The sequence below is a fragment of the Myotis daubentonii genome, chromosome 1 (genome assembly GCF_963259705.1).
Source record: "Myotis daubentonii chromosome 1, mMyoDau2.1, whole genome shotgun sequence".
Classification (NCBI taxonomy): domain Eukaryota; kingdom Metazoa; phylum Chordata; class Mammalia; order Chiroptera; family Vespertilionidae; genus Myotis; species Myotis daubentonii.
Genome location: NC_081840.1, coordinates 3,110,543 through 3,136,040, shown reverse-complemented (window position 1 = coordinate 3,136,040; position 25,498 = coordinate 3,110,543). Strand labels below are relative to the sequence as shown.

At 59.6% G+C, this 25,498-nt stretch overlaps 1 protein-coding gene across 2 annotated transcripts; it reads right to left on the bottom strand.

Moving 5' to 3' along the window:
• Window positions 1-91: 91 nt before the first annotated feature.
• BDKRB2 (bradykinin receptor B2) lies at window positions 92-25,368 on the bottom strand. Of its 2 annotated transcripts, none has more exons than XM_059686025.1 (3): window positions 24,839-25,368; window positions 6,680-6,796; window positions 92-2,777 (listed from the first exon to the last, which is right to left on the bottom strand). In XM_059686025.1, the coding sequence occupies exons 2-3, from the start codon at window positions 6,751-6,753 to the stop codon at window positions 1,670-1,672; spliced, it is 1,182 nt and encodes a 393-aa protein (XP_059542008.1). In that variant the 5' UTR covers window positions 6,754-6,796; window positions 24,839-25,368; the 3' UTR covers window positions 92-1,669. The 2 variants fall into 2 exon arrangements, with proteins under 2 accessions (XP_059542008.1, XP_059542010.1); XM_059686027.1 differs by lacking the exon at window positions 24,839-25,368 and adding an exon at window positions 23,408-23,616.
• Window positions 25,369-25,498: the final 130 nt, after the last annotated feature.

The window sequence follows — 25,498 nt, the reverse complement described above, 5'->3', positions numbered from 1 at the left end:
GTAATATGTGTTCATAAGGGTACGTATTGGGTATAAGTAACTAAATTCTTTTACTTGTAAGGATACGCAACCTCCAAAGGACAAACGCTCTAAAGCAGGTTCGGCGGGAATAGAGGGAAACCCCACGGCTTCCTTCCGACCGTGGGTGCCCCCGAGGAAGCTCAGGGTTCAGGAGCTGTAACCAAAGAAAGAAAGAACTCTGCAAACACTCCTCCATTTATTACGGCACAGAACAGACACGTTCACACTGTCCACCTCTCTCTCCTCGTTGTGAAATGCGCCTCTTTACAAACCAACAGCTCTCGGGGGCTTTCCTGGGACAGAGGTTCTTTGCGAGGTAGCAACACGACCCTCAGGGCGGCTCCCTCCTGTAGAATGACCGCTGCTCGGACCACACGTGGTCTGTTCATTAGGGGCCCGGGGCTGTGACGTGGCTCTGCTCACAGGAGCCCCTTCGACCACCGCACACCCACGGACGCGTGGGAGCCACACATGGCCAAACACGGCCTCCTTCCCTTCCACTCGCAGTGGGTGCGTGGCTTAGCTTCATGCTAACACTGAACGGTCGCTCCTTCTCACTCCATTCCCTTTTTCCAGCTACAAGTGTGTATGTTTCCTGGGCAGAGGGCAGTGGCCGGCAGGGGGCAAGGCTGGGAGGGGGAGGGAATCTTTCTGGCCTTTCTTGTTGTAAAGTCTGCAGCTGGACGGGCAGGATTTATGGGTCAGATCCTCCTGGCCCTCTAGGTTCCGGCCTCTCCAGACCCCGCTCTCTGTGCGTAAGGACACCTCACGTTTACGTAGCACCATTGTTTTCCAAAGTCCTTCTGTGCTGGTCCCCTCCTGGAATCCTCACCACCTGGTGTCTCAGAGGGGGAAACTGAGGCAGGGACACGAGGATGTGTGATGGGTGGGGTGGTCGGGGAGCTGGGGCGCCAGGCTCCTCCCTGTCTGCTCTGAGCTGCACACGGGCTCTGCCTGGCTCCGTCGCAGAGCAGCCTGCGGTGGCCGAGTGCTCATGGTCCCCACGCGAACTGCGAGCTCCTCTGAGACAGAGGCAGCGCTTCCTCTCTCCTCCCCAGGCCCGCGGGGCTCAAGGCCACGCAGACGGCAGGCGCTGGGTTAGCGCTTATTGGGTTCTTCTTGGGCACAGCCTCCTTGTCCCTGGGCAAGGGGAGGGACCGAATCCTGAGTCCCGGGGCCTCACCAGGGACTCTCCGAGGTCCACCTTCACTAACCGGAGAAATCCTCCTTCCAAGTCCTAGCCGAGTGGGTGAAAGAGACCCCAGGCAAGAATTCAGCCGGGCACAGGTGCTCCCGGAGCTCCGAGCTGTCACGCTGGGGCAGGCGGACACCAAGGAGGCCGGAGAGCTCAGTCACCCCTGTCCTGGCCCCCTGGCCCCTCCACTCCTGGGAAGCAGCAGACGGGCCCAGGGGTGGAGCAAGGAAGACGGTAATGCTGCCGTGTTCACGGAGGCCTTGCGGGTGGACGGGGTCACCCATCCTCACAGCCGCGCTCCCTGCAGGGCCGGCAGGAACCCTGCTGCTGCTGTCTGCAGACTCCGGCCCGCAGCCGGGGTCACCGAGGGGTGGCTGCCACCCTCGCCAGGCACATCCCCGGAGCAACTGTCCGTGACCCTCACCCACGCACGGTGGCCCTGGCGGCCTCTGCTCACTGGCTGCTCCCCACCCAGCGTGGCAGTTTGTGGATCTGCCGCTCCATGGAGATGGAGGTCCGCAGCGTGCCCATGGAGCTCTCGGTCGGGCTGGGCTGGGCCGCGCAGCCCCCGCGGTGGCACAGGCGCTGGTACACCTCCCGGGATTTCTTGCGGAAGCGCTTGCCCACGATGGCGTAGACCAGCGGGTTGAGGCAGCTGTTGCTGTAGGCCACGTAGGTGGAGATCTGCGTGAAGACGTCCACCACGTGCTCGTCCCAGCAGCCGGAGAGGACGCCCAGGCGCAGCAGCGTGTCCAGGAAGGTGCTGACCTGGAAGGGCAGCCAGCAGACCACGAAGAGCAGCAGCACGGCCAGCACCAGCACCGTGGCCCGCCGCTCCGTCTGGATCTCCTTGAACTTCTGCATCTCGTTGTTGCGCAGCACCTGCATGATCTGCACGGTGCAGAAGGAGATGACGGCCAGCGGCAGGAGGAAGCCCACCGAGTTCAGCAGCATGTTGGTGAACACCTCCCAGGTGCGCGAGGGGTAGGTGATGATGCAGGCCGTGACGTTGTAGCCCTCGTCCCGGTAGTCCTTCATGGTGCGGAAGGCCAGCATGGGCGAGCTCAGCAGCAGCGCGCACCCCCAGATCACCAGGCTGTAGAGCTTGGCCCAGCGCACGCCGCGCAGCCGGCCGGCCGACATGGTCTTCACCAGGGCCAGGTAGCGGTCGACGCTCACCAGCATGAGGAAGCAGATGCTGCTGTACAAGTTCATGTAGGCCATGGTGTTCACCACGCGGCACAGCGCCTCCCCGAAGAGCCAGTCGAAGTTGTTGGCGATGGTGGTGGCCCAGAAGGGCAGCCCGCAGGCCAGGATCAGGTCGGCCACGGCCAGGTTGCTCAGGTAGATCTCGGCCACGGTGCACCGGCTCTTGTGCAGGCCGAAGACGCCGAGCACGAAGACGTTCTCGAGCAGCGCCAGCACGAACAGGACCCAGAGGAAAGGCGCCTGGGCGCTGTTGAGCCAGCCCCACACCTCCGCCTGCACGCAGCCGCCGTCCTGGGCGGGGGTCCCGTTGACAGGCAGCAGGGCTTGCGAGGTGATGTTGAGCATGTCAGCGCTGAAAGAAAGTAGAAGAGAGGCGGTTACACCTCCAGGTCACAGGAGGAGGGGGGAACCATGGATGCAGGATGAGGGGCGGTCCTCGAACAGCTTGCGGAAGTGGGGAGGGCGCAGTCAGGGGTGAACGCGGGCCCTCTCTGCAGCCGGCCATGCTCAGACCCCGGTCAGGCACCCGACTCCCGGGCCCCGGGGGCGCCTCTGCTCCCGCCTGAAGGGACGGCTCCTGTTCCTCGTCTCGCGGCTCCGGGGGATGTTTCCTGGGCCAGCGTCCATCCCCAGCACCAGCCATCACGAGGCCTGGACCCCGGCCTCTGCGGAGATTTGTGATGGGAGGATCCAGAGCGCATTCCTTCCGTCTCGCGTGGGCCCTTCCCAGAGGCTGGTCACCGCTCAGCCTCGCGGGGTCTGGCCACAGGTCATTAATTTATTGACCAGAAACATGATATCATGCCCGACAGGGAGAGTCCAGGCTGGCTCCCAGGCCACCGCCCCTCTGCCCAGCCCTTTCTCCTGGTAGACCAGTGGTTCTCAACCTTCCTAATGCCGCGACCCTTTAATACAGTTCCTCATGTTGTGGTGACCCCCAATTTCATTGTTACAAATTGAATATAATTAAAGCATAGTGATTCATCACAAAAACAACATGTAATTATATATGTGTTTTCCGATGGTCTTAGGCGACCCCTGTGAAAGGGTCGTTCGACCCCCAAAGGGGTCGTGACCCACAGGCTGAGAACCACTGTGGTAGGCGGTACATCGGGTTGTCGTTCCCCCCATCAGTGCTGATAGCAACCGGAGCTTACAATAACAGAGAGGGAGGGCAGGGGTTTGGGGCCAGACAGTCCTCCTGGGTTCAAATCCTGGCTCATTCACTCGCTGTGTGACCTTGGGTCAGTGAAGTAACCTCTCTGAACCTCAGCCACCTACCTTGTGAAAGAGGCATGAGGCAGTCTACCGCTCAGGGTTGTGGTGAGGAGCTAAGGCAATGCGCAAAGAGGCCCAAGCACTGTGCGTGGTTCAACAAACAGGAAGAGCTGTCCCTCCGTGCGAACCTGTTAGAACGAGCCCTGTCACACTCCGGCACCCCGTGGCAGGTGCCCGCGCCGGCACCGATGACTGACTGCATCAGGAACCCAGGGCTCCCTTTGCACCCTGGTGGGTAAGACCCAGGCCTCGGGGCCGTTCGCTCGCTAGAGGGCTGCGGTGCCGGCCGATTCATCTCCACCTTCAGCAAACGGCCCGCCCGGTTTGCTTAAAGAGCCGTGGTTCCAGCTCTGGCCGCATGGGCCTGGACCCACTGCTGGGTCTTCCCGCTTCGTTTGTGTTCTTTGCCTGGCACGGCTGTTGCAAGATTCAAATGCAAGAGTGGGCATGAGGACCCGTTGGAAAGCTGAGCCCACGGCCCAGAGGGCAGGACTAAGGAGGCGGGCGCTGCTGCCCCTGGGGTGGGGAGGGAAGGCGGAAGGAGGGGGCTTTTCCTGGGCGGGTGGTGGTTGGGCAGGCTCGGGGGGAGGCATTGAGCAACAGATCCCGGGAAAGAGCTTGCTGGGTGGCCCTGGGATTCCCACGAAAAGCCCCTCTGGTTCCCGGAGCAGCTGGCTGGCTCCGGGGGGCGGGACTGGAGACCTGTGATTAAGACTCATCAACCCCCCTCCGCCCCCCTTTCCATGAGTCTGGAGTGTTCTCTGAGCCAAGCCCTGCCCCGGCTGTAGGAGCTCAGAGGGGATACCAGTGTCCGGGCCCTGCCTGTGGCCCAGTATTGGATGAGTGCCCAGGGGCGGGACGAGGGGCACAGGACACAGCACTGGGGGCGGGGAGCAGGTTGGAGGTGACTCTGAAGCTGGTGTCGGGGGATGAGGAGACAGGAAGGAGAGAGGCCAGGCCAGGCCGAGGCCAGAGGGGGGAGCCGCTGGCGTGTTCTGGAAGGTGGACAAGCTGTTCGAGGTGGGAGAGGCGAGAGAGGGGGCTGCGTCAGGGCACACGGGCAGTCAGCCCCGGGCAGGCGCTGAGGAAGTGATGGGGCGGGACGTGCGCTCTGGGGAGACGCCCCCTGCGGTTTTCAGACGTCCTGTCCGACAATGTGTGGGTGCGCCTCCTTCAAGGGGTGGGGTGCAGTTTCTCTCTCCATGAGGCCCAGAGCTCAGACCGGCTTCCCAGCCCTGGTGGCGGAGGTGGGACAGTGTGTGGCACCAGAGACCCACCCTGAGTGCACTGCACTTCCTCCTCGCCATGGGGGCAGAGATAGAGCCCTGGGGCCCGCTGTGACCGTCAGAAATACCAACCGTGCTCTGTGAGCCACGACTGTCTTGTTCTGATGAAAGAAGGCGCATTCTGGCTGGGACCTGGGAGCTCACCTGGACATGCAGCCCGTCCTCCCCCTCAGGGAGCTGCCTATGATCATGGAAACCAGCGCCCCCAGCCCTTCGAAGACCCCCCTCCCCAGCCCTTGCGTACCCACAGGCCTTTGCAAATCCCCAGCCCCCATTCCCTGTAAACTGCCCACTTAGCACCCCCTTTGCCCACTTCCCCCTGGAATCTTTGTCCTTCTGCCCAATGTAAGCAGCTGGGGTATGAGGGGTGCAGAGCAGATGTTTGTGGCTGACCTGCTGCTCCCATGCTGCCGGCAGGATTGGGATAAACGCTCATGATGAGTCAACCCTGTCTCTGCTGAATTGGCTCGAGTAGTGACAGGCAGCGCGGACCCATGGATTGTCCAGTTAAACGTGGACTCAGTGGCTCACCTTGGGAACACCGGCCTTTGAGCCTTCCAGCTGAGGGCCCCGACATCGGGGAGCAGGGACAAGGGTCGCCCAGGGCCTTGAATTCCTGCCCTGGGCAGGCTCCCCAGACAGCCCCTCCGTCCTTCCGTCCAGCCTTGGCCCATCTCTGGCAGTGGTTCTCAACCTTCCTCACGCCGCGACCCTTTAATACAGCTCCTCATGTTGTGGTGACCCCCAATTTCATTGTTACAAATTGAACATCATTAAAGCATAGTGATGAATCACAACAACAATATGTCATTATGTATGTGTTTTCCGATGGTCTTAGGTGACCCCTGTGAAAGGATCGTTCGACCCCCAAAGGGGTCACGACCCACAGGTTGAGAACCGCTGAGCTACAGGAACCTGCTTCCGCAGCAGCCCCACAGGGAGTGGGTCTGCAGGCCCCGCTCACAGAGGCGGGCCCCCCAGAGGCTCCTTGTGGACGGCCCACAGACAGTCCTCAGCCAGCAGGGTGGCCCCCGGCCGGCGGGCTCGGGGAAGCCGCAGGGCGGTCAGGAGGTGGCCTGGGGGTGCATCCGTGGGATCAGCTACAGGCCCGAGGTCCACAGCCCCAGCCAAGATGGCCTCTGTCATCGTCTTTGCAGGCCACACCCACCACAGGACCCAGAGGCCAGGCTGGGCCCCTCTCCCCTTTGTCTTGGCAGCACTGCCCTCCTCAGGACTGACCCTCCTTTTTCCTGCTTCGACTCAGGACAGGTTCCCCCACACCCTCTCTCTCTCGAGGGTCCTGGCCTTCCACCAGATGTCAGCCAGGTGCGGGCCACATCCCGTCTCCACGGCGACCTGGCGCATCTCCTTGGGACTCCTGGGTATTGACTTCAGTTTCACCGTCTTCATGTCCAAGTTCACCCAGGACAGCTCCCGTGTGACCACCAGAAATGTGTCCTCTTCCTGCACACCCCTCCCCTCCCCCCACAGAGCCGCCCACTGCCCCCGCCCCGCAGGCCCAGGGGGATGCGAGCCCTGGCCTCCCAGCCCCTGGGAGGGGCCCCTTTGGATTTAACATCACCTGTCGCTTCCCCTGTGGTCCAGGAGAGGAGGGCTGCCAGGTCCTGGGCGTTCCCCAGGGGGCACCCCGCCCACCGGGGAATGGGGAGTGGGGGGGTCTCTGACTCACCTGAAGGAGGCTGTGGTGGGCACCAGGTCTTCATGGACAGACAGGAGCATGGGCCTCTTCCAGGGGGAGAACATTTGGACTCCGAGCGGGACGTGAGTGAGGCCTCACCTGTGCTGGCTGGAAGAGAAAGAGGGCTGAGTGGCCGGCTGGGGACCAGAAAACACACGCGTGCTCCCCAAGGCGGGAACCGGGTCCTGCCCTCAGCAGGTCTGCCAGGCGCTGAGTGTGGGGACGAGGAAGCCCAGCGCCTGCCCGCCAGGAGCCTGTAGTTTCTTGGAGAAACAGATAATACTCAACTCGTCATTAAACAAGCGCCAAGATCTAAATAAAAGGCCCCAGGACAGCACGTAACACGGCCCAGAGCAGTCCGGCAGGGACGCAGACGGTTATTACGAGACTCAGGGTGACGGAGTGACCTGGGCGAAGGGCGGCCCTGGCTGGGGAGGAGCAGCAGGAGCAAAGGCCCCCGGGCAGGAAGAAGCTGGTGTGAGTGCTGCTGGCCTCTCCCTCCCCCGTGGCTGCCGGGAGACGGGATTGCGGTGGTGGGAGGGGGAGCAGTGTGGGCGCAGGGAGACCCGTGAGTGGGCGCAGCCCTTCCTGGAGGCCCGGAGTGGTGGGGCCTGGGGGGAGGCTTCCAGGGGCGTTCAGAGAGGAAACTGACATGCCCGGTGCAAGGTTGGAAACAGAAGGGCTGGGCATGAGGGGGCGGAGGTGCCAAGGCCCCTGCCCCCAGGGGCGGCGCTCTCCTGGGAAGGGGAGATGGGCGTGGCTGACGCAGAGACACGGGATCAGGCGCTGAGACCTGCCCTTTAGGTGTGAGGTGCCCTGTGGCAGGTGTGGCAGGTACGGCAGGTATGGGTGTGAATCGTGCACAGGGCAGGGCCTGGGTGTGCGCGCAGGCTCACCTGTATGTGACGGGGACGAATTAGACGGGAGCTATGACGGGAACGAGGCCTTAGAGCAGTGATGGCGAGCCTGTGACACGCGTGTCAGAGGTGACATGCGAAATCATTTTTTTGGTTGATTTTTCTTTCTTAAATGGCATTTAAATATATAAAATAAATATCAAAAATATAAATCTTTGTTTTACTATGGTTGCAAATATCAAAAATTTCTATATGTGACACGGCACCAGAGTTAAGTTAGGGTTTTTCAAAATGCTGACACGCCGCACTCAAAAGGTTCGCCATCACTGCCTTAGAGCAGTGGTTCTCAACCTTGGCTGCACATTAGAATCACCTGGGAATCGTTTTAAAATCCTGATTTCTGGGCCTCATCCTCTGGAAATTCTGTTTCTTTGTGATGGGGTGGGGCCTCAACATTAGTAACAAAGAAACAGAATTTCTGGAGGATGAGGCCCAGAAATCAGGATTTTAAAAAGATTCCCAGGTGATTCTAATGTGCAGCCCAGGTTGAGAACGCTGCCTTAGAGTCTGAGGAGGGGGAGGGTACAGAGAAGCAGCTTTAACCTGTGGCCGTCGCCTCCACGTGCCTCAGGGCTGAGCCGGGCCTCACCCGGTCCCAGTCACAGGTGTAAGCCTCTGCCCAGTGGGGCTCCTGGGGCCAGAGCCTGTCTCTGCCCCTCCCGTTTGGCCGCACCCCCGGGAGGGAGGCACCTGCGCACTGGCCCTACGAGGAGGACAGGGGTGCAGAGAGGTGCGGCCACCGGCCCCGAGTCCCTGCTGGCAAACCTGGAGGTGGGGCTTCACCCCCTCCCGGTGCCACCCGGGGGCTCTCGCCAGGGTCCCGTGGGACCGCTCTCCTGGCTGGGCGGTGCGCAGAGCTGGGTGCGTGGGCGCTCGCGTATGTGCACGGGTGTACCCCGATCTGCCTGCCCGCTTCAGCCCTCCTCGGCGAGCGGGTCTGTGAACGCGCAGCTGTCCTAGCTCAGCTGTGGGAGGAGGAGATAAGGCCGTGGAAATCGCTTCAGGAAATGGGAACACGTCAGAAACAGAAAGCGCGGTTGGTAAGCAGGAAGCGCGGGGACACAGTCAATGGACACTGGTTAACGAGCTGAGGCCACGCCTGGGAACTGCACCGATGCGCTGAGAGCCGCGTCCTGATCCTGGAGGAGGCGGCCGGGGAGGGAGAAAGGCCGGCAGGCAGGTCACCTGCGGCTGGGCCGGGCCTGCCCCGGGGAGAGGAAGTCCAGGGGTCAGGTGTTGCGATCATTCATTTTCAGGAACAGTGACTGAGTGTTTTGGGTGCTGAGGTCCAGGGGGCAAGAGGGACGTCAAGCCTCCCCGCCCGGGGCTCCCCGCTGGCCCAGGGACCTCAGCTGCTGGCAGGGCCTCCCGTCTCCTCGGGACAGTGACCCTGCACAGGAACCTCAGGCCTGCGAGCATCACCTGGCCAGGACCCCAGGGCTCCCCAGGGGGCCGACCTGGCGAGGTGTCCCCAGATTTGGGGAGTCAGCCGAGCTGGCCCCTAATGGCTTGCTAATGGCTGTAAACATTGCTCTCCTTTTTTAAAGCAGAGGTGAGGCCTTTAGCTGTCCAGCTGTCCAGAGGCCGGAGGTGTGAGGGCCCGGAGAAGGGGGAGGTGGAGGCCATTCTAGGGTTTCTCTGTGTCTGTTTGGAGGTGTGTGCGTGCATGCGTGTGTGCGTGCCTGTGTGCGTGTATGTGTGTGCGTGTATGTGTGTGCATGCTTGTGTGCGCATGTGTGTGTGCATGCTTGTATGTGCGTGTGTGCATGTGCATGCTTATGTGTGTGTACGTGTGTGTGTGTACGTGTGTGTGTGCTCGCACGTGCACGTGCCCACCTGCCTGCGTGGATGCCCTGGGCAGGACCTGTGTGGGAGCTGCTGAGGGCTGCCCCGGTCAGACCACGTTCCCTGCAGACCCTGCGGGGCCACTGGGCTTCCCCTGGGGTTTGGCCAGTGGGGGTCCCAGCAGGAGGCTGAGGGAGGGAGGAGAGTGAGGAGGGGCTTCCAGGGCTGGCTGTCAGGGGTCCTTGTCCGGCTGGTGATGCCACCTCTTGTGAGCTCAGGCCTCAGGCGGGAGGGTGGGCGGGCGGAGTGGGACCTTGGCTGCCAGCTCGGGCCCTGTGGTGCCCGCACGCTGTCTGCACCTGTCACAGGCCCTCTGTGAGCATCCTCCATGTGACCCAGTGTGCCTCTCTCCTCCTGGGGCCTTGGCTCATGCATCCTGGGATTATCAAGTCAGATGTCAGAGAAGCATTTAAAGGAATTTGGCGGGGAGTGTGGCATGGCGGGCACACGGGCACAGCGGGGTGATGGTGGTCAGGATCAGCGCCTCTGTGTGGCCCTGAGTGAGCCCCTCCATCCCCCCTGGCTTTCCGCAGCCACCGGGCCTGGGCGGGCCCCTGGCTGGAGCCCTGGCTGGGGTGGGCGTGGGGAGGCGGAGACCCCAGCTGGTCCTCCCTCTCATCTTTCAAGCCGATGCGTTGGAAGGAACCCCCAGCCTCTGACTCACTGTACACCGCCCCCCTCGGGATTCTGTCCAAGAAGCTCCCTTGAAAATACTGCCTCCGCAGGCTCCCCTAAACCTGGGGCCGTGGAGCTGCCAGCGGTGACTCCCCGCAGCCTGAGAGGCGGCTCATCCTGCTTCCCAGGAATCCACGTCTGAGGGCTGGGGCTGTGGCCGCCACGGAAGGACGCAGCTCCTGCTCCGGGGCCACATCTGCTGCGTACGGAGTCGGCCTGGCAGCCAAGTCCAGCCCCGTATCCGTGGCTGCCTGCCAGAGCCCGGGGTGCTTCTCAGAGGGGAGGTCGGGGGCTGGAGGGTAAGTAGCCCCAATCAGTCAGTCCCTCCTGCAACGAGGCCGCTGAGCAAAACGTCCCAGGGGGCTGGCGGGTCCCCAACACCTCTCTGGGGTCTGTGATTTCCCAGCAATGAGAGCAGGTCCCTGCCTGGGGTGCCCCCTACACCAACCAGACTTCATCGCGTTGTCCATAGTCAATGATGAATACAATAGGCTATTGTATTTCTTAAGTTACTTACTTTATATATTTTTATTCATTTCAGAGGGGAAGGGAGAGGGAGAGAGAGAGAAACACCAATGAGGAGAGAGATTCATTGACTGTTGCCTCCTGCATGCCCCCTACTGGGGATCATGCCCACAACCGGGGCATGTGCCCTAACCTGGTTCATGGTTCCATGCTCAACCCCTGAGCCACACCGGCCAGGCTGCATCCCAGTCTCTTAAAAAACACACACAGTTGCTCCATAAAGAAGTGAAATCTCTCAGACCACCCAGCACGTCGGGGTCAAGGCCCGAGCTGGGCACCGAGGCCTCCTGAGGCATGGCTCCGGGCCCTTTCCCGACGCCTCCCCAGAATAAATGTCTTCCTGCCTGCGTGGGTGCGCGGGGGTGGGACCTCCGTGGAGAGCTGCTGAGAGCTGCCCCGGTCAGGCCGCACCTTCAGACCCTGTGGGGACCCCACCGGGCTCTCTGCCACCTGGCTGCCCGTGGGGTTTGGCCAGTGGGGGCTGCTCTAGCTCTCAGGAGGGTAAACCCCAGGCCACAGCGAGTACTGGGTGGGGAAGGGAGGGGCCCATGCTGCATGTCAGCCTCAGCAGGGGGAGTGCGGCCTCAGCAGGGGGAGTGCAGCCTCAGCAGGGAGAGTGTGGCCTCTGCAAAGCTCCAAGGGGTCCTTGCTCTGCAAACAGACCTGAGCTGCCTGGGGAGGGGCGGCGGGCCCTGGGAAGTGAGCTCGGGTCCCAGAACCATATTGGACCCGGTTCCACCTTGCACACACACGTGGGCCCTCCAGCATTTGGACACCAGGAGCCTGGGGTGTGTCGGAAACATTTGCAGGGGGGAGTGAGAGGGGGGCCTCTGGGAAGAGCCCCTCACTCGCCTGCTTTCCCAGCGGAGGTCAGAGCAGCCTCCCCGACCTGCGCCCCTCAATACCCCGGCTCCTAGTGGTCTGTTCCTTGTCCCTGTTCATTGGGGGTGGGCTACGCTGTTCAGCGTGTTCCCTGTCTTGTCCCAGCATTGGGTTCTGTAGTTTTAATGGATGAGCAACTTTATCTGACTTCCTGACACCAACCCTTCCCCTTAAAAAAGAAAAAAAGTCTCCCCTTTGGTTTTAAAAGATAATATGACTACACTACAGAACATTTAAAAATATTAAAATCTCCCAGAGTTCTGCCCCAGCCGATGTAGCACAGTGGTTAGTCGGCTCAGGTCCAGGTCAGAGGTGACTGGGGTCGGGGGGCACTTCCAGGCCTGGAGTGGCTGAGGGCCGAGCTCGAGGGGCCGTCGTAACGGGAGGGTGGGGTTCCTGTAGGGGCACTGTCCTCTTCCTCCACCCTGAGCTCTGTCCCTGGTCACCCTGCCGGGACCCCGGGTAGCCGCGTGGAAGGCTCTGGACACTTGCATCAGGCCCCTCATTACAGACGTGGACACGAGGCCCAGGGAGGTGGCCATTCTCCCAGGACACGGCCAGCGCGTGGCAGAGCCCAGCCTTGAACCCAGGTCCTGGAATCCTGGTGCCCAGACACCCTGCTTTTTTTTTCATCATTCTACACCTGCCCCCATCCCAGGCGGAAGACAGAGCCGTGTGCTAATGTCTGGCTGTAAACGTGGTTACACCCCAAACCCCGTGCCCGCGGCCCATGCCAGGCCAAGGCGGGCATCACTGAAACCCTCAGAGCCGCTGCCTTGGATGGATGGCAAAGATGTCCTCTTCCCACTTTCCTGCATGCCCTGGGGTTTGTCCTGAGCAAGTAAATAATTTATAATGGGGGGAGGGGAATATAGAAATTCTTGTGCCCAGCAGGCATTGCTCAGTGGTTGAGCGTCGCTCCATGAACCAGGAGGTTGTGGTTTGCTTCCTGGTCTGGTCAGGGCACATGCCCGGGTTGTGGGCTCGATCCCCAGCAGGAGGCGTGCAGGAGGCAGCCGATCAATGATTATCATCATTGATGTTTCTATCTCCCTCCCCCTTCCTCTCTGAAATCAATAAAAATTTATAAAACAAAAACAAACAAATAACCAACAACAATAAAAACACATTCTTGCAAGGGAGCAAAAGCCAAACCACGGGCCCAGCGGGAGTGCTTGCCAGACGAGAGGTCGCTGGGGCCGCGCAGGCCTGGACGCGCTGAAGAGCCCGCGCCCCAGCCGCAGACGCCCCGCTCCCTGGAGGGCCGGGGGCCGGGGGAGGCACGGGCCTGCTGGGGTGGGAGGAGAGGGCAGCCGGCCAGGGCCTCCGCCAAGCTGGCTGCTGGCCCGGCTCCTTGGCCACACGCAAGTGTGTGCTGTGACCTCTGGTCACCCTGTCACTCAGCCTGGTTTACAAAACAGAGAAAGACACAATAAACGGAGACGCCGAGCCAGCTGCAGAGCAAAACAGGCCGCGGGGCCAGAAATTCTTGGCATCTAAAGCCTCCTCACAAGATGCCCTCGGCTCTGAAGGGACCTCTACCACTGCCCGCTTGCCTCTGGAGGTGGCCTTCCCATCTGTCCATCCGTCCATCCATTCATCCATCCATCCATCCATCCATCCATCCATCCATCCAATTAATGCATATTCCCTTTTGCCATGCTCACGGTGAGACAGAGCAGGAAAGAGCACAGACGTGGGGGCAGGACACAACGAATTGGGGCATCAAGCCACATCCTGGTGCCGCCTTTTAAGGGCCATCTCAAATGTCACCTCCTCCGAGAAGCCTTCCCTGACCTCTCCACCAGCAGAGATCCCTCCCTCGTCCGAGACTCTCGAGCAAAGAGGCGGAAGGAGTATTGTCTGAGCTTTAGAGCCCCGGGTGCTGGGCCTGCCTCCATCACTGAGTCCCAGGTGGGACCCGGGTAAACGCCTCCACATCTCTGGACCCTCACTGGGGGAATGAGCCGTGGTGATAGCTGATTCTGGGGCCCTCTGCTCAAGCAGGTCCCCAGAGAGAAGATAAGCCGCCTGGGGAAGCAGTGAGCGCCCCGTCCTGAGGAGCATGCGAGCAGAAGCAATGGGATTGGCGTGCTGTGTTTCCCGGGGTTCATGTCCTCTCTCGCTGGCACCCAGAGACTCTTAAGGAGACGGGCGGAATGAGTCTCAGCACGTTCCCCTTCCCTGGGAGTGGCTCAGCCTCCCTGCCCTGTGCCCCGCAAGCTCCAAGGATCCCAGGTCCCGGCCCCACCCGGTCAGGCCTGCCCAGGTCAAAGCCACAGTCAAGTCATAGCAGCCTTGTGGCCACAGCCCTCTGCCCAGTTCTGCCGCGGAAGGTGGAGCTGGTTGGGATCCAGGGAGTCATCCAGATTCCAGAGCTTTCGGTCCTGCCCATGCTCTACCTTCTCCAGGAGCGGGGGCTGACCCTCCAGGACCCAGGACCGGAGAAGCGGAGGCTGCAGGGTGGCCCGGAGTCCCCGCACAGGGGCCCGCCTCACACCTGGACCGGGAGCCCCGCGAGGCGAGGCGGGCCCCGGCTGGGTTTGTCTGCCTGGGTGGCTGGGGCAGGTGCCTTAGCTGCCGGGTAAAGCGGAGATAACCTTTTCTGAGAGGGAAGGGGAGATGCTGGGAGGGAGGGGCCACGGAGGGAGGGAGAGGCGACTGTCCTTCCTGGGCCTGTGGTGTCTATTTTACAGACCGGGGTCCAGAAAGCGATCCATCCAAGGTCACAGACTCATAAATGGGGACCCGTGTGGTCACCCCAAGCGCAAGCACACACAGACACACAAACACACACACACACATACACACAGACACACACAGATACACACACAGATACACAGACATACACACACACACACAGGGACATACTCATAGACACACACAGACACAGACACAGACACACACAGAGACACACACAGACACAGATACACACACAGACACACACACAGGGACATACTCATAGACACACACAGACACACAGGCAAACACACATACACACAGACACACACAGACACACACACACACAGGGACACACTCATAGACACACACAGACACAGACACACACAGAGACACACACACAGACACACACAAAGACAGAGACACACAGAGAGACACACACATGCACACACATGCACACATGCACACGCACTGTTTCTTTTCTCTACTCCCACCCCGGTTGGTCCCTCGGGCACAGGCGAGGTCCTTGCTCTTTGAGGACCTGGTCTGGCCCAGCGCAGCTGCTCATTGCATGGCCACCAGATCGCATTGCTCTTTGCAGTAGTGAGTTCCCCGTCACTGGAAGTGTCCAAATAAAGTCTGGGCTATGTTTTTGGTGTATTTGGACCAAGATTCCTTAAATCTCCGGATTTAAGCCCTAGGCCTCTATGTAGCTGCCCCGTCCACACTGTGGCCTCCTCACCCCTCAGCCTTCCTGGTTCGAGACACAAATATTGAGTTCATCTGATGCAATGGGACTGGAGATGCCAACTGCCTGTCAGGAGACCCACAGGCCCAAGCACCCCTCCCCCCCCCAGGCGGCACTGCACGGGGTTACCGGGCGTGACCCCTCCTATTTCAGGTTGAAAAGTGAAGTTCAGAAGGTCCCTGAGCCAGCAGGCCGGCCCGCTGTGCAGCGCAGGGTGGGCCTCAGCCCACAGTGTGCACAGAGCGACCAGTCCCCCCCTTCCCCAGCCCACCCCCCGCCTCCCCTGCCCCACCTTCCTCTGGCGGGGGCGGGAGAGAGCTGTGCCCTGCAGAGGAGCAGAGGAGCCACCCCGCGGACCTGCCTGGGGTGCAGGGCCTGGGTGATCTTTCTGTGGGAAGGCAGGTGGGGTTCCCCCTCCTGAGCGGGGGCGGGGGGGGGGTGGAGGACTGACAGGCTCTGGCTTGCTAAGCTCCTGCCTTTCAGTTTGGGGACCAGAAACAAAAGCCTCGGAGGTGCCCGCTCGGCCCGCCGCAGCCGTGACTCGGTGCCAGGCTCTGCTGGAAGCGGGCGCCGGGAAAGGGCCCCTCACATCTCCGCGCCTCGGTTTCCCAGCGGTGAAATGGGTAGATTGTCCTCAGGCGCCCGATCAGCGTCAGGGACCTTTACAATTAGTAGGAGCCTGTGGCCCATGAGACGCCAGCTCCGGGCTCCAGCCTCTGGCTGCCCAGCCCGCCCCGTTCCTGCCGGAGCCCACGGGGCCCAGACAACAGGAACACCACCTGGTCAGCAAGCGCCTACGGGCCAGGGCCAGGGCCAGACGCGGATCCAGCGGGGGGTTCCAGACGCCCTCTCTGAAAAGGTCGGCCGGGGGAGGGTGGAGTGCCCCCCAAGACTGTCTCCAGAAAATTCAATTTGTAGATAATTCAGTGAAGCAAATCAAGAACCTCAAAAAAACCCCAAAAACCCAAAAACCTGCCACTTCCCTTTTGGTTGGTATTTGTGAAAATAATCCGCAGGACAGGGAGACGGGGAGAACTGCTTAGCATCTTGTAAATGAGGAAACACGAGAGCCAGGGACCTCGTTACATATGTGGGAAATGATGCTCCAAAGAATTCGCCAGAAAGCAGAGAACACTTCTGGTACCGAGTCGAGTGGAAAAAAAAAAAAAAAAGCCGGGCACTAAATTGCAGAGGACGCGGTAGGGAGAACCCCGGAAGGCAACGTGCCCAATTACTGCTCTCGGTGGTCTCCCTGAGCCTGGGAGGCTGGGCTCTTCGTTTTTTGTTTTTTTAATTCCTTGTGGTAGCCTCCAATTTTTCTATGAAAAACATGTCTTACTTTTGTAATAAAAATGTGTAAATAAGCCAAGTGTTTTCTCCGATCTTTTAAAAACAGAATGAAATACGTGCTAGTTTATGTAAGAAAGATAATCAGCCAACTCCTGCTCCAAGAAGGACTTGCTTACAGGAAAAACCGGTAAATATTTGCACAATCCTGTTTTCATTTCCGGGGAAACGCCGAAGTATTTACAAATGTTTCTTCAATGGTTTTCTGTTTCACCGGACCACCCGGGCCCTGAGCGGGTGGACTCAGTGGGCTTCTAGCCACCCAGGGAGAAGCTGGGGAGCCGGGGGAGGGGAGGTTCCCGCTGGGATGAGGAAGCACGCATTGTCCCCCGGTTTGAGCTGAATGTTGGGGTCCCCGTGAAACAAAGGAAGGGGCAGAGGCAAGCCCTCCGTGGCCTGGTTTAAGTCCCTGAGGGGGTTTTCCTGATGGTTCCAGAGATGACACGGCTGAGCCCTTTCCCCTGTGGGCACCTATCTGCTGCCCCCACCCACTCAGGGCCACTCAGGGCCACCCCTGTTTCTCTGCTGAGCCTGCCGGGGCCCCTTTGGGGTCTGAAGTCTCTGCTGCTGCAGAAACCCCGAAGCCGGCTGGTGTTTCTTCCTCGGTATGTTGCCTGCCGCTTCCCTGGCCCCCACCTCTGGCTTATCTCCCTCGCCACCCTGTCAGGCCTGCTGCGTAACAAAAAGCCTGGGTGATCCATCACACGGGGCCGTTCAGATCCCAGCTCTGCCATTTGTTAACAATGTGACTTTGAGGGGCACCTCCCTGAGCCTGGGTCCCCCCACCTGTAGGACAGGGAGCATTATCGCCAGCGTGCAGGTGGTGGCTAGGACCCCGTGAGACCCCCGTGGCCCCCAGGATCTCACTAGCCCTCAGCTCCCTTCCCTGCCTCAGGATTAACGGTCGCCTCCCCTCTCCCCAGATCCACAAACTGTTCTGTGGAGTGACTGTCCCGGGTGAGCCCAGGCCCTCAGCCAGCACCGTCCAAGCGGGCTCTTGGAAAAACCCCAGGGTCTGATACTCATCCTCACAGTGAGCCCATCGCCGGGGGCACACAGGCGTCCAGTCGGCGGTTAGCTCAGGCTCCCAGCAGCATCTGCAGCCCCAGCCCCTCCTGCTCCCTCCGCAGCAGCGAGGCTGGTCTCCGCACCGGCCTGAGCACCCTCAGGAGTCCTAGCTACACCTTTACCTGTCGGGCAGGTGCAGTGTCCTCCTGGGAAGACCCAGCCCAGGTCCCAGCCCAGCTCAGCCTCCGACTCCCTGTCTCACCCTGGAGCCAATTTCTTCGACTCTCACGTGGGGACACCACCCTGCCTAGCCGGTTGGTCTGTGGGTATTTGGGCAGTTTTGGGTGGCACAGCTGCCCAGAGGTGGGGCTGACCTAGACTTCCATGTGTGCTGGGCAGTCCCAGGCCCTGACCACCCCACTGCACCCCTCCCGCATTTGGACCCACCCTCGCTTTCCCTGGTCCTTTAGGAGAAAGAACTCGAAACCTGCCCACAAAGACAGTTTGGACGTGGACGTTCTAGATGTGTCACAAGCTGGCTGTGGGGACATGCAGGCTGCAGAGAGGGCAGTGTGTGTGTGTGTGTATTTATATATATATATATATACTAGAGGCCTGGTGCATAAAATTCATGCACGGGTAGGGTCCCTAGGCTGGCCAGCGATCAGGGCCGATTGGGCCTTCTGGCTGCTGGCTGGGGCCTTCCTTGGTTCTGCGCCTCCCCCTGGTGGTCAGCGCATGTTATAGCAAGCTATTGAACTCCCGGTCTCCTGGTCAAACTCCCAAGGGGACAGTTTGCATGTTAGGCTTTTATATATAGATGTGTGCTGTGTCTGCATGTGTGTATGGGATAGGTGTATGTGTGTGCATTGATGTATATGTGTGTATGCATGTGTGTATGCACATATATATTCTTCTCTTCTAAGGATTATCTTTCAAATTTTAACAAACATGTTAAAACTTGTATCTACCTATTAGCATCAAGATTAGGAAAAAGATTTTTCTGGGTAAGATAAATCTTTAGCACACTTTTCCTTCCCTCCAACCTCCTCCTTCCCACTTTCAGATTTAATTACAATACTGAGAAATTTTAGTTCCAGGTCATTACCTAATTTCTTATGTCTTTTCTGTTTTAAGTTTCCTTTATAACAGTTATTAACCTTCATAATCACATTACAGCCAATTTGTTAGCCATACCTTAGAATTCAACTGGTTTCATTGATCGCACTAATGTTTTTCTATAACACGTCTTTTTCTCGAATTATTTGATGGGCTTAACTTTGAGTTTGGCTGGAAAGTGCAATCTCAGATGCTTCTGAGAAAACGCAGAGAGCCTCGGAGTCCATGGCGGGTGTCGCCCCTGCAGGCGTATTCGAGGTGCGCAGTGGGTGCCACGCTCGGGGCTGGGTTCCGTCTTTCCCCGGAGGGACTTCCAGCCGGATGGGGGGGGGGGGCGGCGGGACAGGACACAATGGGATGCTCCTCAGAACCTTGAGACCCAAGCGCCTCTCCGATGGAGCTGGGCTGGGAGCTCCGAGGGCCTGTGTTCTCAGGGAGAGGGTGTCTGTCAGTCCTGAGACGAGCTGGGAGGGGCAGCGATGGAACGTCTGTGCCAGGGCTTGGGGATTCCAAATCGCTTGGCTGTGGGGACTAAGAGGAGGGGTCAAGGAGGGCGGCATTAGGCCCAGGGCAGAGGCAGGGTCTGAGCTGCTCTCAGGTTTGCTCCCCTCAGAAAGCCCTTTGCTAAGGCGGTTTGCCTCAAAGTGTGGACCGAGACCCCCTGCTTCTGTCCCTGGACATGTTAGCAAGTCTTTGGGCACCCAGACCTCCAAGTCAGGGCCCCAGGGGAGGCCTGGCGTCTGCGAGGGGGGCCGACCTCCAGGTGACTCCGGGGCACGACACAGTTTGGAAATGACTAGTCTTTTCCCGTCAGGCCACACCGCCCTGGAGCATGGTCACTCGGGGACCCCACAGGAAAGAGGAGGGGACGTGGTGTCATGGGTACAAATCAGCACAATAACAAACACCCCGCACTCTACAGCTTCCAACACCCGACGAGATGTCCTCACAGCCTCTGCTGGTGCTCAGAGGTGGGCCCCTGTGGCTCAGAGAAGCAAAGTGACCTGCCAGAGGTCGCTCACGTAGCGTGTGGGTTTGGGTTGGGGTCTGGAAGCCTGTTCTCTGCGCCCCATCTCACAGCACCCCACTGGCCAGGGAGATCAGAGAGGCCCAAGGCACTGGGGGTGGGAAGGAGGGAAGTTGGAGCCTGCAGAGAAGTGTGTCTGGGCTCCTGCTGGCACCACCCCTGGGTGCCTGGCCTCGGGAACCCCAAGCCGCAGTGGTCCCCCTGTGGGGCAGAGACAGCACCTCTGGTAGTCCCGGGCTCTTTTCCTGACCCCGTAGGCTACCCGTCTGCAAGGTGCGCACCTGCAGTGAGCCCGGCCACTGCTTCCTCTGCACCTGCCCCATCTGAGCTAACCTCCTCCTGGCCTCAGAGATGGGCAGGGTGAGCCCCTGTGCGGTTGGGGAAGCTGAGGCTCAGAGAGCGTCGCTAGCCAATAGGTGGTCAGATTGGAGCCCAGAGCCTGTGTTATTCCAGCCTGCTTTGTGCTGTGATGTTTTCTCAGGGGTGGGCTCACATTTTTCTAGCCTCCAGAACCATAAAGATCCCTCTTTGATGACAGAGCCAAAGAAATGCCTGCTTCCTGGGGTTTGTTCTGGAAATTGTGTTTTGATGAAAGAGTTTTAGAGATTGAGCTCAGAGAGGACCAGTAAAGACTAGAATTATCAGTCCAACTCCAAGAAACAGAAAGTGGACTGTTGTTCAGTGGGAGAGGAGTTTAGCTTCAGTCTAAAGAACTTTTTTTTTATATCCTATACTAGGGGCCCGGTGCACGAAATTCGTGCACTGGGTGTGTGTGTGGGGGGGTGTCCCTCAGCCCAGCCTGCCTCCTCTCACATACTGGGAGCCCTCAGGCGTTGACCCCCATCACCCTCCAATCGCAGGATCGGCCCCTTGCCCAGGCCTGACGCCTCTGGCTGAGGCGTCCAGCCCGGGCAGCGGGGACCCACAGCTGCAGCGGCCCCAGGATCGTGGGCTTCGCTTTAGGCCCAGGCAAGGGACCCCTAGCTCCCGGGACTGCCAGCTTCGACCGTGCCCAGCTCCCATCGCTGGCTCCACCCCTACTTCCTGCTATCACTGGCCAGGGCGGAAAAGGCACCTGATTCTCCGATCATGGCTGGGGGGCAGGGCAAAGGCGGCCCCAGGGCCGCCTTTGCCCTGCCCCCCAGCTCTTAGCTCCCCCCTGGGTTTCTGATCACTGTCAGTGGCAGGGGGCTTCTTCCTGCTTTCCCTTTCGCCTCCCTGCATTGTGCCTACATATGCAAATTAACCGCCATCTTGTTGGCAGTTAACTGCCAATCTTAGTTGGCAGTTAATTTGCATATAGCCCTGATTAGCCAATGAAAAGGGTAGCTCGTACGCCAATTACCATTTTTCTCTTTTATTAGTGTTGATAATAAAAGCCTAATATGCTAAGTGCCTGGTCGTCCAGTCATCCTTTCAACCAATCAAAGCATAATATGCTAATGATATGCTAAGGCTGCTCAATCACTCACTATGACATGCACTGACCACCAGGGGGAAGACACTCCCACCAGTAGGTTAGCTTGCTGCTGGGGTCCAGCCAATCCGGAATGAGCAAGATGGGCCAGACATGCCCTGGAGCCCTCCCACAGTCCCTCCCAGGCTGGCCAACCTCTCGTGTCCCTCCCCGGCCCCAGTCGTGCACCAGTGGGGTACCTCAGCCTCACCTGCACCCTCCTGCAATCTGAGACCCCTTGGGGGACCCCTTGGGGGTGTCAGAGAGCTGGTTTTGGCCCATTCCTGCAGGCCAGGCCGAGGGACCCCACTGGTGCACGAATTCGTGCATCAGGCCTCTGATATATATATATATATATATATTTGTTTTTTTCATTGATTTCAGGGAGGAAGGGAAAGAGGTAGAAACATCAATGATGAGAGAGAATCATTGATTGGCTGCCTCCTGTACGCCCCCTACTAGGAGAGGGGGGATGGAGCCCACAACCCGGGCATGTGCCCTTGGCCAGAATTGAACTTGGGACCCTTTAGTCCACAAGCTGACGCTCTATCCACTGAGCCAAACCGGTTAGGACTAAAGAACCTTTTAACAGGACAGCTGTCCCAAGACGGAGTGAGCTGCCCAGTAAAGCAGTGAGCTCCCCATCCCTGGGGGCATGCACGCTGAGAGGGCTCCCCAGGGGCCAGGCATGCCTGGACCGGGTGGCATTGGAAGCGATGCACTTGGGGATCAAGTCTTGGTAAGTTCCCATCATTTGACTCATGGCCCTGAGACACTCCAAGCGCCTCTGGCTCCTCAAAGCAACACGCAGGCCTGCTCTGTCTGCGTTTCTCTTGTTTCTTAAATAGAATTTGTTTCACAGCAGTTTTAGGAACACAGAAACACTGAGCCCCTGCTCAGTGTCCGGGAAATGCCTCGACAGAGGTTTCCTGTGTACCTCCAGCCCCCTAGCCGAGTGGCACATTTATGACAATCAGTGGACCTGCCCTTACATGCCACCATCACCCGAAGTCCAGGGCGGACACCGGGCTTCGCTCTCGGTGCTGTACCGTCTGTGGGTTTGGACAAATGCATAATGACATGTGCCCACCATCGCAGCGTCACTCAGTAGTGTCACTGCCCCAACAAGCCCCCGTGCTCCACCTGTTCCTCCCTCCTGCTCCCCAGCTGGCAACCACGGTATTTTTATTGTTTCCACTAGAGGCCCGATGCAGGAAATTTGTGCAAGGGGCTCGGCCCTCACAGCCCAAGCGGCCTCACAGCCCTGCAGCCCTGAGGCTCCTCCCACTGGTCTTCCTGGAAGGTCATTCCGGAAGGTTGTTCCGCCATCCAGTCTAATTAGCATATTAGCTCTTTGTTATATAGGGTGGTTTTGCCTGTCCCAGAGTGTCATGTACTTGGAATCCACAGCACGTAGCCTTTTCAGTCTGGCTTCTTTCACGTAGTGATATACTTCGTGTGCTTTTCAGGGCTTCTCTGTGACCAATATTCGTTTACCTATCTGTCTACCCATCCATTCATCCATCCATCCATCCGTCCGTCTGTCCATCCATCCATTCATCCATCCATCCATCTGTCCCGTGGTCTGTCCATCCATCCACCCATCCATCTGTCCATCCATCCATTCATCCATCCATCCGTCCCTCGGTCTGTCCATCCATCCACCCATCCATCCGTCCATCCATCCATCATCATACATCCATTATCCATCCATCCATCCATCCATCCATCCATCATTCATCATCCATCCATCCATCCATCCATCCATCCATCCATCTGTCCCTTGGTCTGTCCATCCATCCACCCATCCATCCGTCCATCCGTCCATCCATCCATTCATCCATCCATCCGTCCCTTGGTCTGTCCATCCATCCACCCATCCATCCGTCCATCCATCCATCCATCCATCCATCCATCCACCCATCCATCTGTCCCTCGGTCTGTCCATCCATCCATCCATCCGTCCATCCGTCCATCCGTCCATCCATTCATCCATCCATCCATCCGTCCCTCGGTCTGTCCATCCATCCACCCATCCATCCGTCCATCCGTCCATCCATCCATTCATCCATCCATCCGTCCCTCGGTCTGTCCATCCATCCACCCATCCGTCCATCCATCCATCCATCCATCCATCCATCCATCCATCCCATCCAGTCACTGAGCAATACTGACAGAGCCAGCCATGTGGTAGGCACAGTTCTCCGTGCTGAGGAGACAGCTGTGAACGGACAGACAAGGTCTCTGCTTCATTCTGGAAGCCAGAGTCCCCGGTGGATGTGTACGCACTCTACCCTGCCTGGGTGGGCTCCTCCCTGACCTTGAGGCAGCCCAGGTGAGAGCGGCAGCCCTTGGCGTCACCCTCAGACCCCTCTGAACGTCTATTCGGACACAGTGTTAGCAGAGACCACGTGGCATAGCTACTCCCTCTGCTGGGTCTCATCAGCCAGCACCTCATCCCAACCCTTAGTCTCAGCACCCACTCACTCACCTGCACCCCCTGTTTGTAAGTGACAGGTCCGCGTCCCAGGGGGGCCGAGGCATTTCCCCAGACACTAGGGTATGTCCTCGCCTGAGACTCAGCTTCCTCATCTCGGCTGCAAGAGCAGGAGACCGCAGGGTGTTGTGGGTTCAGGGCAGAGCTGGGTGGAGACCCCGGGGTCCTGCGTGTGGAGTCAGCATGGGGGCCTTCTAGTTTTCAGTGTTTTCCAAACCCCTTTCTCCTGGCCGCTCCCCACCTGCTGGACTCCCGCCCCAGCAGGAGGAAGACAGCAAACGCCTTCTTCCAGCTCGTGGGGCTCTGCTGGCTCACAGGATGCTCCCATCCCCCCACTGCTGCCAGGACCCAGACGGACAGGAGGGTGCTTCTCCAGAGAAGGGGCAGTGCCCCCTGGAGTCCTCAGGGAAGGAGGTAAGAGGCGGGGCTGGCCCAGGACCCCCCTGCCCCACCCTTGGGCCAGAGCTTGCGCTTCCTGCAGCTGCAGGAGCCAGGCAGCCTGTGACTCAGGGAGGCACATTCTAACCTGCCCCGGAGAGCAACGCCCACCCATCGTCCAGCGGCCCAGGCCCGTGACCCTACCTGTCCTCAGCAGTTCTAATCACCGCTACTACGTACTGAGCGCCGACTGCATACGCATGTGGCGCTTCGCAGGCAGGAGCCCATCTCTGTCTTCGCAGCCACCCTGCCAGGCCATCTTTATGGCTCAAGACATGGGAGGAAATGTGGTCAAAAGTGTCAGGCGGGGGATGGAGACAGAGTGGGGACCCCCACCCAGGGCTGGATGCAAAGCCCGCGCTCTCTGTCCCTCTGTCTTGCTCCAGGAGAGGGTTGGGGTTGGGGGGAGAGGCGAGAACGTTAAAATCACCACCTCAATGCACATCAGCCAGCATTTACACACTCCTTTCCTCCTCCACTGATCACACCCTGGCTGCTCGGGCAGCATGCCAGCAGAGCGCTTTGCACACAGAGAAACCCAGGCTCAGAGAGGGTTAGCAATGTGTCCCAGGCCACACAGGGCAGGTGAGCGACAGCAGAGTCCTGAGCGTGGAGCCACCCCACCCCCGCCGCACCCCCTGGACTGACGCTCTCTGTCCAAGGCGCCCTGGATGGAGCGTAAAAATCAACCGAGGCTGTCCTCCACAACTCATACATGTACACGCACACACACACACACACACACACACACACACACACACACGTGCCGCCTGCCGCCCCGATTCAGGAAGAGGGCAAACCCAAAGCAAACAAGCCGACTCCTCCGGCTAGAAGCCCTTCTTGTCACTTGTCCGGACGGAGAGGGCAGAAGGGGAGGTTTCCCCAAACTCAGCCCCTGCGACGCCCACCCGCCCCCTTCCCTCTGGCTGCGGCTGCCTGTCCTCCCAGCAAAGGCGCGGCGGCGGACCGGCGCCGGCGGGCACCCACCTCGTCGGGAGGGAGCTGCAGGTGCCTCTTGGGCGGTCGGTCCCTGGTCCGGCGTCGGGCAGGACTGCCCGTTGTCCCCTCCTCTCAGAGGAGCTGCAGGGGAGCTCGAGGGCTGGCAGGAACAGCTCATCTTTCAAGGGCTGGGCTGTGACGTCATCGCCCTCCTGGGCACTTCCTCCCCCGGCTCCAGCCCAGCCCTGCCACCCGCCCAGCCTCTGAGCCGGGCGGACTGCAGTTTCCAAACCAGGATCCCGGGGCCAGGTGGGGCGGGCGGCTGCCCAGGTCTCCGCGGGCCTCTGAGCTCTGAGAGCTCGGGGAGCCCCTGGAAGACTGTCCAGGTCAACCCAAGGCATGTTCTGTTGTGAGGACCGTGGCTGCCCCGGAGCCTCGGAGCAGCATGGGACATAGTCCTGAAAGGTATCTGGCTGTCGCTCTGAGGCGGGCCCCTTACTAAGCCCAGGACTCTGCTGCGCTGGGCATTCCCTCCCTGGTCCTCCCAGGAGCCCGGCCGCCTGTGGCTGGGTCTGTGTGTTCCCTCCCTGCGGCCCCCTTTTGCAGCTAACTGAGATCGTAGGTGCGGATGGTGGCTGCTTGGCGGGTGAGCCCGGTAGGAGTGCTCTTGCCGCTGGCGCACTCTGTGAGTGAGCACAGCGCTGATTG

What these genes read in the sequence shown, in the direction of transcription:
- BDKRB2 (XM_059686025.1), bottom strand. Translation starts at nt 6,753, where the DNA reads ATGTTCTCCCCCTGGAAGAGGCCCATGCTCCTGTCTGTCCATGAAGAC. An exon ending in CCCACCACAGCCTCCTTCAG is followed by an intron (nt 2,778 to 6,679) that starts GTGAGTCAGAGA and finishes ACTTTCTTTCAG; the next exon opens with CGCTGACATGCTCAACATCA.